This window comes from Pseudorasbora parva, chromosome 6, assembly GCF_024679245.1.
Source record: "Pseudorasbora parva isolate DD20220531a chromosome 6, ASM2467924v1, whole genome shotgun sequence".
Taxonomy (NCBI): Eukaryota; Metazoa; Chordata; class Actinopteri; order Cypriniformes; family Gobionidae; genus Pseudorasbora; species Pseudorasbora parva.
Window position 1 is genome coordinate 10674231 of NC_090177.1, and position 17096 is coordinate 10691326.

At 39.6% G+C, this 17096-nt stretch overlaps 1 protein-coding gene across 5 annotated transcripts in view; it reads right to left on the bottom strand.

Moving 5' to 3' along the window:
- Positions 1-543: 543 nt before the first annotated feature.
- Positions 544-17096, bottom strand: part of LOC137078360 (cadherin-6) — a 140431-nt gene continuing 123878 nt past the window's right edge. For all 5 annotated transcript variants that reach the window (XM_067445572.1, XM_067445569.1, XM_067445573.1 and 2 more), the window contains exons 8-14: positions 12343-12479; positions 11583-11704; positions 8856-8973; positions 8020-8346; positions 6209-6413; positions 4112-4463; positions 544-2818 (exon numbers count right to left, since the gene is read on the bottom strand). In XM_067445572.1, the coding sequence (XP_067301673.1) occupies positions 1901-2818; positions 4112-4463; positions 6209-6413; positions 8020-8346; positions 8856-8973; positions 11583-11704; positions 12343-12479 (2179 nt within the window). In that variant the 3' untranslated portion in view covers positions 544-1900. The remainder of the gene's footprint in view (positions 2819-4111; positions 4464-6208; positions 6414-8019; positions 8347-8855; positions 8974-11582; positions 11705-12342; positions 12480-17096) is intronic.

A 17096-nucleotide genomic window follows, 5' to 3' on the forward strand; every position in this document is an offset into this window, starting at 1 on the left:
CGGTCTATGGTCACTCTAAGTGGGTCTTGCAGAAACAGCAGTGACTGACCTCCCTGCTTGGAGCCCTGACTTCCGTACCATACTAGACGGTCCAGTGCGCTCAAGCAGGACGCTGGAAGGGCCAGCATCCTGGCGTTTTCCAAAGGGATCCCAATTCGTCGGTTCAGTTCTGACGTACGTCGAACGTGACCGACTGAAAGGGAACGTCTCGGTTACGTATGTAACCCTCGTTCCCTGAAGGAGGGAACGGAGACGTACGTCCCGTCGCCAGGAGCTGTGCTTCAGCTAGGAGCCCAGTCACGTATTCGGCTCCTCAGTTGAAAAAAGCATTTGATCTACCATTCCACTTCCTATTTATACCCGCGCTGCGGGGCGGAGCGTGGAATGTGTGGATCACATGCCAATCTCCGATTGGCTCGTTTTTATACACTCGAAGTGGATAGGTCTCTGAGGGCAGATCCCAATTCGTCGGTTCAGTTCTGACGTACGTCTCCGTTCCCTCCTTCAGGGAACGAGGGTTACATACGTAACCGAGACGTTTTTACGGTTTTGCATGTTTTCACTGTTATAAAGTAGGGGGCGCTATTACTCATCTTGCACATGCAGTTCATAATGTTGCTTTTTTTTAAAGAAACTTTCACACTTTCAAATGTTGATCAAAAATAATGCATGAATCTACTATAAAACAAGGTCTGTGTCAAATAAAACAATTTCAGATATTCATATATCATTTTTTTACACTGGCGGGCAAAGAGTTAAACACTATTATTTTAAGAAGTGTATAATAAGAATAATAGTTCAAACTGAAGCAAATGGTATCGATTAACATCCTTGTAACTCACAGTAGGACTGCCTTTAAAGGGGGTTATAAGCTACCATTATAAATCATTTTCCCTATGGAGAAAATGTATGAGATTTTACTTCCGATCCCGACTGTTGCACTCTATTACACGCTCTTTAAAAAAGGTTAATTTGGGTTCTGTGTAAAGCTCTGGGGTTATGTTTACCACAGGCTTTATTTTACTCATAAATTAAAAAGCCCCATTATAAAACCCATAAAAAGTTATATATATGAAGCGCCTGACGGAACCCTTAAAGGCTCTATGCATTTTCTTCTAAGAGTGCAGGTTGCAATAATGAGACATTTCTGTCATTTATGGAATTTTGAAAACATTGACGAATGCTTTTCAGCATTTCTTGCATTTCCTTTCTTCACTAACCCCTCAGCAAGGATTTAAATAGTTATCAGAAAAAAATGAAGAAATGGGGAGAAAAGGCTAAAAAGATAAAAAAAGGAGTTAAGTTCTAAAATCTACATCTGAAATAAAAATAAATTAAAGCCATATAGAAATATAAAAAAAAAAGTCAAGTTAAAACTTAAGCTAAAAAATAAAATGAAAACTAAAAATATAAAAACACAAGCTAATTGATAAATATGAATAAATACTACAACAGTTCATACATATACATATCATACTAAAATAACACAGGGAAATAATTTAATAAACAATCAGATACTGTTGATTAAATCAAGTGAGCATAATGTAAGAGCGCCGTGTCTGTTGTGTTTTTCACAATGCGAGAGCAGAAAAACACTCGTTAATGCCTGGGTATAAAAGTCTGAGACCACACTGAACATCTGATTTTTTAAACCTGGAAATAAATAAGATTTATTAAGATAAAAGACGAGCTTGTATCTCACAATATAAGCAGTGTGTGTGGCTGGACGAGTGACTTACATAAGACCGTCTGCTGCTCTAAAACTGACATACTAGTTTTTGGCAGGTCCATATAAAATTCTCTTTGTCCAGATTGTGCTCATTGGCTCCTTTCAGCACTTATTGCTTTTGAACGCACACGATGTGACATCACATCCTTCCTCTTTGTTCCCATTTCCTCTTTAGTGTCCCTTTCTGTTTTGCATTCGTTCCATTTCTTCGACGTTTTCCTCCTCGACCCGCCGGGTCTCGTCCGATTCAGTCGTTTCGTCCTCTTTTCTCGTTTCTGTCTCCCTCTCGGTCTCGCTCATCTCCTCTTCCTGGTGTTCTTCGTTTAAAAATTCACCCTCCATCTTCCTAACGTCCTCTTTTTCCTTCGCTCGTTCCCTGAAAATCTCAAGCAGCCTGTCAAACTTGGGTCCCCATTCCTCAAATCTGTCTTTCTGCCCCTCCGTATCTTTTTCGGCCTCGCTTTCGAGTGAGCTGAGAGATGTCGCCTGAGAGCCTCCCCCCTCCAATCCGTACGTCTGCAGAGAGTCATATGGCGGCTGCATGGGGTCAAAGGTCACCACGGCTAGCCGATGTTGCAGAAAGTCGCCCATTCTGTTCGTCAGCGAATCGCCGCTTGCCTGTTCCGAGTTCGCTTGTCCAACCTTCCCATTCCCCAAGCCCCACCCCCTGTCATACAGCCCCGCCCCTCCTGGGAGGGGCATCACTAGGTGTGGCACGTAGTTCTGCCCGCCCACCCCGTATAAGCCCATTAGTCCAACTGCTTCTGGGTAGAGAAGCGTCGTCCCAGTCAAAGGTATCCCTCCGCCGCCGCCCCTCAGCAGAGTTCCTTCCATCGTTCTGAACGGCATCTCCGCTGTGACGAGGCTGCCTGTGCTCTGGCTGGTGCTGATGGGCGTAACGTCGCCGTTCTTGTCCAATGCCGAGGCGGGGGTGGAGTCGTCCGTGGTGATGGTGGAAATGGAGGCTCGCGTGGTCAAGCAGTGAGGGGACGACTCGGGTTTATGGCCCACTGAAGAGCTGGAAGCCTCCGAGCAGGAACCACTCTGACTGGAGCCCTTCACGAACAGAACCTGGTCTGAATGAACAGACTGAGAAAGAAAACAATAGAAAATTGAGGAACATGAAATATTTAAACCTCAGACCATATGAATGGCTTAATATTTATATATACAATACCAACGTTTGGAGTCTTTTGTTTTTGCCTTTTGTTTAGCCTCTTACCAAGGCTGCATGTATTTGATAAAAATACTGTAAAATTGTGAAATATTATTACAATTGAACTGTTTTCTATGTGAATATATTGTAAAATGTCATTTATTCCTGTGATAAAAGCTGAATTTTCAGCATCATTCCTCCAGTCTTTAGTGCCACATGATCCTTCAGAAATCATTTGAATATGATGATTTGCTGCTCAAGAAACATTTATTATTATTATTAATGTTGAAAAACGGTTATAATATCATATTCATGTTTTTGAGAATTTTTTACTGAACAGAAAGTTCAAAAGAACAGCATTAATATGAAATACGTTGTCTCAATTTAATAAGTTCTTGCTGAAGAATTTATTTCTGAAGTATTAATTTCTTTAGGGATGCACCGATATAAAAATTTGGCTAATACCGATATCCAATAATTCTTTATATTTGAATGCCGATAACCGATATATTGGCCGATAAATCGGCATCCAAATTTGTATATAATTTTTTAGAGCCTGATTAAAAAAACAAAAGTCTCACCATTAAAATCCACGTCCCAAGCATCAATTATGATGTTTTCATTATAATTTTTCTGTAGTCTGTGTGACAGACTTGCTCTGCACATGTATTTTCCTTTTTTGAAGTGATATTTCAAGCGATTCAAAACCATCATCATAAAGAACAGTGCCCATCTGAAGTGTCTCAAGTTATCAGAAGGAAATGTATTTATCAGGCCGATAACAATAACATTTAAAGTAGATAACCGTATGGTGGCCGATATATTGTGCATCCCTAAATTGGAGGGTAAGAGAGCACAGTTCTTCCTGTACATTTTCTCCATGTGCATCTAAAAATGACTAAAAGGCTTTTTCAGTGAAGTCCAACCCAAACCATCTCTGAGATGAATCAGCATTTCAAACTGTGACTTAAAGCAAAGAAAGTATTTTAAATCTAACTACTTATACCAAGAGGCACTGTGCATGATGTAATCAACTGTATAACATTAATATATTTCAATAACAATATATTTTACGGTTATTGCAAAATATTCAGATATACAGCTCTAGGAAAAAAATAAGAGACCATTTAAAATGGATTTCTCAATGTTAAGTGGTCTCTTCATTTTTTTTTCCAGAGCTGCATGTTGCGCTCTACAGGATTGTAATGTAATAAATATAAGTTCACCTGATCCTGGCTGAGTCTGTGGCTCTCAGAGATGACCTCACTTCCTGTCTCGCTCTCTTTCGGGATGCTTTCGGTGGATCCGTCTGCTCCTTTATGTTCTGATCCATCCCTACTTTGGTCAATAAACACAGAACCGGATTCTAAAGGGCCGCCGGACTGGCCTTGGCCGCCGGGGAGAGCGTACGGCAGTTTGGCGAGGTCGAGGCCGAGTCTGTTTCTCGGAGCTGGAAGCGTCTGGATGCTGTAGCAGTACCGTCCGTAGAGGGGTGCGGAGACGGGCCGCCGTGGGTCCAAACCCAAACTCTGACTCCAGCTGAAGGTCCTGACACTGTCCAGGTTATCCTGAGAATACCTGTTATAACAAAATAGGCATTAAGAAGCTAAAATGGCTGAATTATTATAGTAGTTCACTAAGGAAGCCCTTTTGATTGAATTATGACTCATAATTTGTCATAATTATAACTGTTAATTTCAACTTTATCTCAAAATTATGACAGTATCTTACAATTTTGACTTTGATACATAAATATTATAACATTTCTTTTTATGTTGAAATTGACACAACAAAATAAGGTAAATTATAACAGATTATGATTTTATCTTATAATTATTCATTTAATTTAATAATTATAACCTAGTGTCTAGTATTTTTACTTGTCATAATTATATCTGTCAGTTTAAACTTATTTTTGAATTTAAATAAAATATAGTACATTTTTATCAAATTTTGACTTAGTTTCTTATATCTGGACTTCATAATTTTACCTCTGTCAGTTTCAACTTTATCTCAAAATTATGACAGGTTCTCATAATTATGGCATAGTATCTCATAATTTTGAGTTTTTATGTCGAAAATATGACATAAAAAGAAATGATAAATCCTAACTGATATAAAATTTAAACTGTTTAACTCCTAATTATGACTTAATAGTCCATGTCATCATTTCAACTTTTATCATATATTTTCGACTTTATTCAATAATTATGATTTAGTGTCTAATATTTTTAATTGTCATAATCATATGACATGTCAGTTTCAACTTTTATCACATAATTTCACATTTAAATAATATTTTTTATCAAATTACGACTTAGTTTTTTGGCCTTCATAATTATACCTCTGTCAGTTTTAATTTTATCTGAAAATTATGACAGGATCTTACAATTTTGACTTTCTATCTCAATTATGTCGAAAATATAACTTAAAAAGAAACAATATAAATCATAACCGAGATAACATTTCAAATGTTTAACTGCGAATTTCTACATTTATCTTACAGTTTCTAATATTTTGACTTTGTCTCAATTTTTATATTTTTGACTTTTTATCTCATAATTATGATTTAGCAATGCAGGATTTTTGTCTTGTGGCAGAAATGAGCTTCTATATTTATTCCATTGGGCTAGTTATGCAAACATTGCATAATGCTTCAGATGAATTAGGAAATACATCACCAAATTCAGCTTTCAAAGAAAAACTGCATTCCAACTATTGCACCGAATCCAGATGTTTCTAAGTTACCGGTAATTTGTTTTGTTTTAATTAAAAGCTGTTTAAGTCCCAGTCGTAACTCCTGATGTAAAGATTCAAAAACTGTCAGTTGTATCTTTAAAAATAGTTGCATGTGAAGTACTTTTGTCAACCTGCCCAGGAGTATTCTAATGACATCTAACAGGAATATGATGGATAGAGGACTAGAACATTGTGTGGGTTTGAACAGCATAAATATTAACTAGATGAACTTTGCACTGAAACAGCTGCCAGATTTGCATTGTGAAGGCTCATTAAATCACACACACACACCCCTGAGTACAGAGCCGTCATTAATCAGATAAACAGTTAACATCATTTAGAGCGACTGAACATATTTAGAGTAACCAGAGAACGATACACACGTTTGTGTTTGTTGTGAATGCCATCTAAAGGATTCACATAGGCTTCTAAAATAATATGCCATTTTCTGAGCCAAATGTCAAGAAATGACATGTGATTTGAAAGAGCAGATAGTGCTAGCATTAAATCAGAGGGAATCGAATGATGAAATGAGACATCTATTTATGTTAGCATCAAACACACACACGCACAAACACACTTACATAGTCTTGCTGTCTCGAAGGCGTTGTGCCCTCCGCATGCTCTGGGGGGCGCTCTTCAGGGTCGCGATATCGAAAGCGGCCGTGTCCGCCTCCCCGCCTCCCTCGTCATCATAAGTGATGATGTTCTCCCTGATTTCATCATCTTCCACAGGAGACTGAGTGTCCCGTTTCTGCCTTCGCAACGATAGCGAAAGCGCAGCCACCACTATCGGACAAAAGAGAGCCAGAAAAAACACAGATGAAGTTACAGACACTTTAGTTCACAGTCAACCTCAAGCGTTATTTTAAATAACTAATCAGATTTAAATTCATTTGTTTTCACTATAAATGTGTGCAAATGTGCACAGTGGAATATTTTTCATTTTCATACATAAAATAGCTTTAATAACAAAAAGTGTTGTACGATTGCAAGGACGTAATGCAATAATGGAAAACTAATAAATAACAAAATGCTGTTTCATAAAAATGATCATCATCTCCTTTAACAAATCAGTCATTATCTGTTTATTTAATAATGTTCCTAAAAGTATAAATCAAAGTTTCAAATAACTGTATATAGTTTGTTTCAGTTTCAGTGCTAAATTATGCAATGATTAAAAAAAATGTAAGTATAAAATTAGCTCTAATAATAATAAAAAAACTATTCAAATATATTTGGAGGGTATGAGGGAAACATTGCCATACGGCAACTCTGTACTACAGTGAAAATGGTTCAAAACTATTCTTAAAATAGTTTTGTCTTAAAAATGATTTATACTTTACAAAACTGAGATATCCTTCAAACTAAAATTGAGTGAATCATTATCAAGGTTTCTTCCATGTCGCTCCTAAATGCTTTTTCTCACAGTTCATTTGTCATTTTTGTCTGAAAAGAAAAGCTAAATACAAATGAAAATTGTGTTATTTTAGCAGAAATGCAATTATATCTTGGTAAACACTCCCAAGAAGATGTGATAATATAACTGATGCCAATATATATACAATTCCCAGTGAGAAAATACATTAGTGTGGTTTCAATTTCAAGTTATTTTTGGTACAGTTCATGATTTCCTAATATTCTGTAAAACGATGTTAGATAAAGTTGATTATAACAACAGCTGGTTACTGCTGTTAACAACCTAATGATAATAATGGTTTACAAGAAACATCACAATGTGTTTAATAAGGCAATTTGTAGAGCATTTCAACAAGGGTCCATGTAAAGATGAATCCTAGTAGTTTGGAAGGAACAATGTGGTTTAAGAACAGTATTTTATTGGTTACTTAAAAGACTGCCCTTTATTTGCTGCAAAGCATTATGCTGGAGGTGAAACAATGAAGGAAATTATAGGTTGCCATTTGGCTACATCAAACTGTATTCGTAGAAAATGTCTATTCCACCACTTACTTACTTACTTACTTAGTGAGGTTTGAGTGCTCAATGTCATTTGGGCTACCTCAAGGGAGGGAAAGAGTTGTTCTGCAATCTCAAAATGCCATGCCATGCCGTCAGCACTCATCAAATGCTATTTATTATGACTGACTTAGTGCAGAAATCAAACCCAAACATGTTCATTAGCAAGCCCAGCTGACAAACAGAGCAGAAACAACGAGGCACGTTGGCGGAAAGTTTGAACGACCCACAAAAACATACATATATGGAAGAAAAGCAGTAATTTTAACACATGCCAGGAGGCAATGGTGGATGAAGACAGGGAATGATGGACAGATGTAGCAACAACACATCATTAAACCAGCCGGTTATAGAGGCGGAGCAAGGGGATGAGTAGCAATAATAAACCTGACGAAATGGACTGAAAATCAAAACTGACCCAGAAAAGTCGACGCACAGGCCAGAATAGCCAACATGGCGGCCGAGCTGATTCCCAGCAGGTAGGAGTTTGACGGTAAAGGCAAACACGTCGCTTGCCTCTCCCAGTCCGGCACAAACGGTTTATCCTTATCGTCCGTTTGTTGGCTTCGTTCCTCTGCCCACATGCCTCCGTTTTGGCACGGACACACCGTAACGGTAATCGTTCCTGTGCTGCTGAGGTCTGACGCACCGTCACGGAGCATTATGGGTATTTTTAGAGTAGGTAAAGAGGAAGAGCGTGGAAGAGCCTTGAGGGACGACAAAAGCACCAAACTAGCCGTGTGGTCTGGAAGCAAAAGAAATGGAACATAGACAACCGTCAGTCATCTGACATATTATAGGAAAGTTAATGAAAAGGATTTTTAAAATAAATGTGAGGAACATAGAAATTTTATTTTTTTATGTTTTTGTATGCTTCTAATATATATAATACAGATATATTTCCTCGCACTAGATTTCTCAAATTTCTCCTTTTGTGTTCCACGGCTAAAATAACAGCATGAGAGTTTAGAGGGAAATGCATGATTAATACATTTTAATTCTGGGGTGGACTATTCCTTTAAGCAAATTAGAAATCAGCAGCTTGAAGCAGAGAACAGGATAATGAAAGAAAGGCTTGCTGGAGCACAGAGATGGGAGTTTGCTGTGCTCATCTGAGCAGAATGTGACAAAAAAGATAAATGGATGAGCGTAATGAAGGAGGATATATGTCTGGACAGAGACCGGGAGGGAGATGAGGAAAACTGATGGGGAAGTGAAGACGGATGGATGACAGGAGATATCTGGAGAGCGCACCTCCTCGCTCTCTGACGGAGAAGTTGAGTGCACTGCTGGACTCTGCGGGAATACTGAAGTGGATGGGAGAGTGTGAGCTGCTTTGATCTTTGTCTATTGCTCGGATCACCTGCACCACCTGAAACACAAAAGGAGAAAGAGTGATCAATGATTTGCACAAATAAGTCATTTTTGCCACTGAGCAGCAAGGATTAACAGTCTAATGTAACCTCTCAGGTTCTACTCGCACCACTCAACGTTTCTAGCATAAGATGCAGGCGCACTAACAAGGACACTAAAGACCGCAGCATCAAGTGTCAGTCACTAGTGTGCCTCTTGAGGCCAGGAGAGTGAGGTTTACTTACACAGCTCTTACTACTGGCCTTAGTGTTGTCAAAAGTACCGACCATGATACCACATCGGTACTGACATTTTAAAAATGTAACGCTTTGAGCACTGTTGAGCAGAATCGTAAAAACCTCTGACTGGCCATTGTGCTCACGCGCTCATCAAATGTCTGTGATTGGCTACTACGATCAGCACTTCACAACCATGTTTTAAAAAATCATCAATTTTCATAAATTCATCAATCACGCTTTTCATAGAGCGCTTGCACAAATACACACAGAGCGTTTGAATGCAGGTGTCTATCAGCCTACCGGTCCGCTGGTTGACGCCTGCTTGAGCTTTCAAACGCTTCTGCTCCCGCTTTCAAAACACTTTCAAACACTTCGTGTTCTTTCAAACCGCTGCCGTGGGTTGATCATTGTAGCCAATCACATCCGATGAGCGCGTGAGCACAATGACCAGTCAGAGGTGTTTACAATAACAAATCGACAGCGCTCAAAACGACTAATTTTTAGCATTTCAGTACCGATTTGATATTGCGGTCTGTACTTTTGACAACACTAACTGGTCTCTGTTACACTCACCCCCCTAAACCTCACGTCCGTCCAGGTCACGGCACCAATACAACCCCTCAGGTTCTACTCACCCCATTCCAATTCGGATTCAAACCAGCATTTCTGGCATGGGAAGCGGGTGCGCTAACAAGGACACTAAAGACCACAGCCTCTAGTGTCATTTGCTAGTGCACATCTTGAGGCCAGGAAAGTGAAGTTCTCACACAGAGCCTCTGTTACACTCAGCCTCCTAAACCGTCCTCCCACCCAGGTCACGGCACCAATGCAACCCCTCCGGTTCTACTCACCCCATTCCGAGTCGGATTCAAACCGGCATTTCCAACATGGAAGGCGGCCGCTAACAATGACAGTAAAGACCACAGCCTCTAGTGTCATGAAACCAGATCTCAGAACTCACACAGATTTTACTAGCTGGCCTCTGTTACACTCACCCCCACCCAAACCTCACTTCCACCCGGGTCACGGCACCAATGTAAACCCCTTCGGTTGAACTCGCACAACGGAGTGGGATTCGAACTGATGTTTCTAGCATGGGAGGCGGGCATGCTTACAAGGACGCTAAAGACCACAGTGTCTAATGTCAGTCACTAGTGCCCCTCTTGATGCCAGGACAGTGAGGTTTACTCACACAGATCTTACTAGCTGGCCTCTGTTACACTCAGCTCCCTAAACCTCCCTCCCATTCAGGTCACGGCACCAATGCAAACCCTCCGGTTCTACTCTCCCCATTCCAAGTCAGATTCAAACCGGTGTTTAAAGTATGGAAGGCAGCCGCCAACAAGGCTTTATCATCAGTTGCTATTGCACTCTGATTGAGGCCAGGAGAGTGAGGTTTACTTACACAGCTCTTACTGGCCTCCGTTACACTCACCCCTCCTAAACCTCACTTCCATCCAGGTCATAGCACCAATGCAACCCCTCCGGTTCTACATGCACCGCTCCCTGTGGGATTCAAACTGGCATTTGAATGGGAGGAGGGCATGCTAACAAGGACGCTAAAGAACGCAGCTCTCACCAGCTGGCCTCCGTTACACTAACACACCACTAACGTTACGCTTCTAATAATGCTTATCACCTGTGCTTATAAAGCGTTGTATCTCACAATCCACAAGAATATTTTGCCTGATGAAGACCTGACAGGTCGAAGCATTGCACTGTTTATAAATACATTTTGGGAGCTGTAATTTCAGTGCAGAATTTTTTCTTTGTTCATGATTTGCACAAAAAGTCGCTGAACAGCAAGGATTGGCAGTTCAACACACCACGTCATTATCAGGCTGACTCACTGTGCACTGGCATCAATAACGGTTCAGTCAACATGTTTCTGTATTGAAAAGGGCTTTGTTAACAGAATCTCTTTACAACATAGCATAGGGTCAGTTTCATCCATACTAGTTTGGTCAGATATAGAAAGCATTATAAATAAAAGACAATGTGCAGTCAGATAATCATTATTAACCCTGACAGCGTGATCAGAAATAGGTCTCACCCTGAAGGGATTTATTTTGTGCTAATTATTTTAATATGCGAGAAGGAACAGATACAAAAAACATAAAGCCGGCACAGCTATTATAGGAAAGCTGTTGCCTTGGGCAGCGATTAATTATGCAAAAACATTTAAATGCAGAATTCTGCTATCGACCAATCAGAATCAAGCATTTCAGCTTATTGAAACCTGGTGTATTTTACTGATTTTAATGGGTGTTGTTTTATTTTATTTGATATATATTTTATATTTTTCTTCGTAAGTGGGCACTTCATGGACAGAAAAATCTTTTAAAATGAACTTTCCATTGCAGACTTCAGAGGGTCAAAGATCACGGACCTGTCCAGCAGCGCTGGAGTCACACACGGCGGTGTTGTATTGTCGGTCCAGCTCGGGGGCGTTGTCATTGAGGTCCAGTGTCTCTATGGAAACAGCTACCCTGGTAACTTGGTTGGGGCTGTCTAAGAAAGAGAAAAGAACAGTATGATTGGAAATTCTGAGAAGTAAAAAGCAAGGAAGTTAGAAATCAAAAGCTTTTAAGCCTCAAGTAGGTCAGCTAAATCTTATTGACCATGAAACAGAAGCTAACTCCAATCTGTCTGGTTACTGTTCTCCATACGCTCGTTGCCCTTTTGGGACATAACATTACATCACGACCAGAAGTGGCCTGAACGTCATCGTTTGCTCATCTGATGTTCTGAATATGACATTATATAAAGCCATAACAGAGCCACACTTATCACGCTCAGACCGTGTGTCTAATATGAAAGTAATTACTGAATATGAGCTGAACAAATCCACTCCATTCTAACAGTCACTTCTGAGGATGCAAGATAATGTTTTATGAGGGCCAACGGGGAGCGCAGACAGGCGACCTTGAGCTTTGGTGGGCCACACTCAAAAGCCATTTGAGTTTTCGTTCTATTATTCTTCTCTCTTCCCTTTCCTTGTCTCTGCCACGAGCTTTCATGTCACACAGCCACTGCAGAAGTAATAGCTTTCCTGTGGGGCGATTTCACGCTGCTACCTGTGTGAAATTGTCAAGCTCTCAGAATTGATGCAATGCCCCTTTAAGAGTGGAGGCGAGGAGTTCTGGTACCTCTCTGTGTGGCGATGACAGTAATGTTATGCCATTGCTCCTGTTCCCGATCCAATTCCATTGCCGTGGTGATGAGGCCATTGTCAGAGGCGATACGGAACAGTGCCTCGGGGTCTGACTCGGGATCAATTGAGTACCTGAGGAGAAATGGACAGGGATAAAAGAAGGAGGGCAGACAGATTAGAAGATATAAAGAAGCCAGTGCATCAATAACCCAGTTAAGCAAGTGAAACGGGCAGGTTAAGTGAAAACAGCCCACATACTTCCTGTGCAAGACAGACACGATGCAATATTCATAAGTAATTACTAAATAAGTATGTGCTGTATGGGTGAAAACCTGTCAAGAATCACCTGTCAGGTGATATTTCAATTGATATTTGATACCCAAAATCGAAAGGAAAAATAAATAAATCTCATTCTCATTACTGTAATGCAAAAGAAAAAAAAGTCATCTGTGGGCAATTTTGCCCTTGATCACTTTACATTTCCACAACTTTTTTTGCTTTCTTTCTCTGTGCATTTACATGCATCACAGGAGAATTGTCATGTTTTTTCTAAGTCATCATTTTATAGAGATGAGAAACGTAATTTCCATCATATCTCAATATACTGTATCTTTCACTGTCAGAAAAAAAAAGTTACATTGCTGTCACTGGGGCAGTACAAAACCAAAAAGGTACTACTATTTACCTTTAAGGTACTAATACAAGTGCTGGTCATATAATTAAAATATCATCAAAAAGTTGATTTATTTCACTAATTCCATTCAAAAAGTGAAACTTGTATATTATATTCATTCATTACACAGACTGATATATTTTCAAACATTTATTTATTTTAATTTTGTTGATTATAAAGGACAAAAAGGAAAATTCAGTTATCAAATTTAATATCTCAGAAAATTAGAATATTACTTAAGACCAATACAAAGAAAGATTTTTTAGAAATCTTGGCCAACTGAAAAATATGAGCATGAAAAGTATGAGCATGTACAGCACTCAATAGTTAGTTGTGTCTCCTTTTTCCTGAATTACTGCAGCAATGCGGCGTGGCATGGAGTCGATCAGTCTGTGGCTCTGCTCAGGTGTTATGAGAGCCCAGGCTGCTCTGATAGTGGCCTTCAGCTCTTCTGCATTGTTGGGTCTGGCATATTGCATCATCCTCTTCACAATACCCCATAGATTTTCTATGGAGTTAAGGTCAGGAGAGATTTCTGGCCAATTAAGATAAGGGATACCATGGTCCTTAAACCAGGTACTGGTTGGTTTGGCACTGTGTGCAGTCCTGTTGGAAAATGAAATCTGCATCTCCATAAAGTTGGTCAGCAGCAGAAAGCATGAAGTGCTCTAAAACTTCTTGCTATACGGCTGCATTGACCTTGTACCTCAGAAAACACAGTGGACCAACACCAGCAGATGACATGGCACCCCAAACCATCACTGACTGTGGAAACTTTACACTGGACCTCAAGCAATGTGGATTGTGTGGCTCTCCTCTCTTCCTCCAGACTCTGTAACCCTGATTTCCAATATGTCTGTGCATAATGGTTCTTAAAGCACTGACTCCAGCTGCAGTCCACTCTTTGTGAAATCTCCCCCACATTTTTGAATGTTTTTTTTTTTCACAATCCTCTCCAGGGTGTGGTTTTTACTATTGCTTGTACACTTTTTTCTACTACATCTTTTCCTCTTAATACAAAGGACTTGGGCTTTCAATTAATATAATATACAGGTTTCACTTTTTGAACAATGGAATTAGTGAAATAAATCAACTTTTTGATGATATTCTAATAATATAATAGCTCCTGTATGTATCATTTAGGGGTAAGGTGCAAAGATGTACCTTTTCACTTTTATACAGGTCCTTCTCAAAAAATTAGCATATGTGATAAAAGTTCATTATTTTCCATAATGTCATGATAAAAATTAAACTTTCATATATTTTAGATTCATTGCACACCGACTGAATTATTCCAGGTCTTTTATTGTTTTAATATGTCTGATGATTTTGGCATCTCAACATCATAATTATCATATCATGAAAAGGTTCTCTAAACGAGCTATAAACCTAATCATCTGAATCAACTTATTAACTCTAAACACCTGCAAAAGATTCCTGAGGCTTTTAAAAACTCCCAGACTGGTTCATTACTCAAAACCGCAATCATGGGTAAGACTGCCGACCTGACCCTGTCCAGAAGGCCATCATTGACACCCTCAAGCGAGAGGGTAAGACACAGAAAGACATTTCTGAACGAATAGGCTGTTCCCAGAGTGCTGTATCAAGGCACCTCAGTGGGAAGTCTGTGGGAAGGAAAAAGTGTGGCAAAAAACGCTGCACAACGAGAAGAGGTGACCGGACCCTGAGGAAGATTGTGGAGAAGGACCGATTCCAGACCTTGGGGGACCTGCGGAAGCAGTGGACTGAGTCTGGAGTAGAAACATCCAGAGCCACCGTGCACAGGCGTGTGCAGGAAATGGGCTACAGGTGCCGCAGTCCCCAGGTCAAGACACTTTGGGCTACAGAGAAGCAGCACTGGACTGTTGCTCAGTGGTCCAAAGTACTTTTTTCGGATGAAAGCAAATTTTGCATGTCATTCTGAAATCAAGGTGCCAGAGTCTGGAAGAAGACTGGGGAGAAGCAAATGCTAAAATGCCTGAAGTCCAGTGTCAAGTACCCACAGTCAGTGATGGTCTGGGGTGCCATGTCATCTGCTGGTGTTGGTCCACTGTGTTTTATCAAGGGCAGGGTCAATGCAGCTAGCTATCAGGAGATTTTGGAGCACTTCATGCTTCCATCTGCTGAAAAGCTTTATGGAGATGAAGATTTGGTTTTTCAGCAAGACCTGGCACCTGCTCACAGTGCCAAAACCACTGGTAAATGGTTTACTGACCATGGTATTACTGTGCTCAATTGGCCTGTCAACTCTCCTGACCTGAACCCCATAGAGAATCTGTGGGATATTGTGAAGAGAAAGTTGAGAGACGCAAGACCCAACACTCTGGATGAGCTTAAGGCCGCTTTCGAAGCATCCTGGGCCTCCAGAACACCTCAGCAGTGCCACAGGCTGATCGCCTCCATGCCACGCCGCATTGAAGCAGTCATTTCTGCAAAAGGATTCCCGACCAAGTATTGAGTGCATAACTGAACATAATTATTTGACGGTTTACTTTTTTTAAAATTAAAAACACTTTTCTTTTATTGGATGAAATATGCTAATTTTTTGAGGAACTTTGGGTTTTCATGAGCTGTATGCCTCAAGTGATAGCACGCGCTTATATGATGAGAAGAAACCTAAGATGCTTTATAACCTCCATATATTCTCCTCTGACACCTCGGGTTTAATACTGTAAATAGGGTTTAATGTTGCACAATCACCAAGCAGAAAAGTACAGTGTGAGAATAAAGCTCAAAAGAGACTTCCTGATAGTAAAGACAAACCGTTTTGTGTTCTGAAATCTGCACATCGAGTTAATTTGTGTTTAACAATCAATAAATGGTCAATAAACTTTTGCCATTAAAGACTGGCATTAAACACTATATATTTTTTTTTTTTAGAAATTCTTAGTTTTATGTCTTAGAAAATTTTCAATAGTAAATAGTCGAGTCAATAGTTTTTTTTTCATACTTATCTAGACCTAGAAATCTTGCATAGGAACCCTATATATAAAATGTTACACATTTTGCATAATAAGATAACAAAAACAATGTAACATTCCTAAACATAAAATAATAATAATAATAATTGCATTGACTTTGGAGTGAAATGTGACCTACAGTTGTGGACAGAATTATTGGCACCCCAGGTATATAAACAAAGATGGCAAAGATGGAAGATCCAACCATGGCCCATTATAGGATTTCTAGCAGAGACCATCATGTTTTGATTTTTTATCTTTTAGTATTTGCTAGAATCCATGATGCTATGAATCTCAACAAGATGTCCAGGACCTCCAGCAAAAAAAAAAGGCAAAACATTTCACAGATCATTATTTTTTTTTCATCCCTGTTTGCACCAAAGCCATCTAGTGGGTTTGCTGCCGAAAAGCTCTTTTTAGTTTGATCTGACACCAGAACCAGCTCCCTTTTGAAGTCCCAGTTGTTTGAATATGCTGGAGTTTGTTTCTGGATGAGTAAGGATTTTTCCTGAAACCCTCTCGAACAACATGTGGTAATGTAGGGGTTGTTTGATCTTTCTGACCCCAAGACTAATCTCAATTCTTCAGCTGTGATCCTTGGAGAGTTTTTGTGTACTCAAACCCTCCTCCTCGCTGTACATTAGGACGATACAGACAAACGTGCAGATTCATAACATCTTTAGTTGATTGGAACGTCTTAATTATTGCCCTAATGTTGGAAATGGGGATTTTCAATGCCTTAACTATTTTTTACAGCAACTTTCTAAGATGTGAAGCTCAATCTTTTGCTGCACATCAGAACTATATTCTGTGGTTTTACTCTTTGTGATGAATAATTAAGAGATTTTGGCCTTTGTGTTTCCTCATATTTATATTCCTGTGAAACAAGACATCATAGCTAGACAATTTCATGTTCTTAGTTGACCAAAAAAAATCCAAAAATGAATGGGAATATACTTCAGAGATATCTTACTCTTAAAGGGGGGGTGAAACACTCAATCTCAGTTTCAGTCAATCTCATGTCAATCTCTCACGAGTACCTCTAGAGTAGTATTGCATCCTTCATATCTCCGAAAAGTATTTAGTTTTATTATATTTATAAAAGAAAGATAGGCT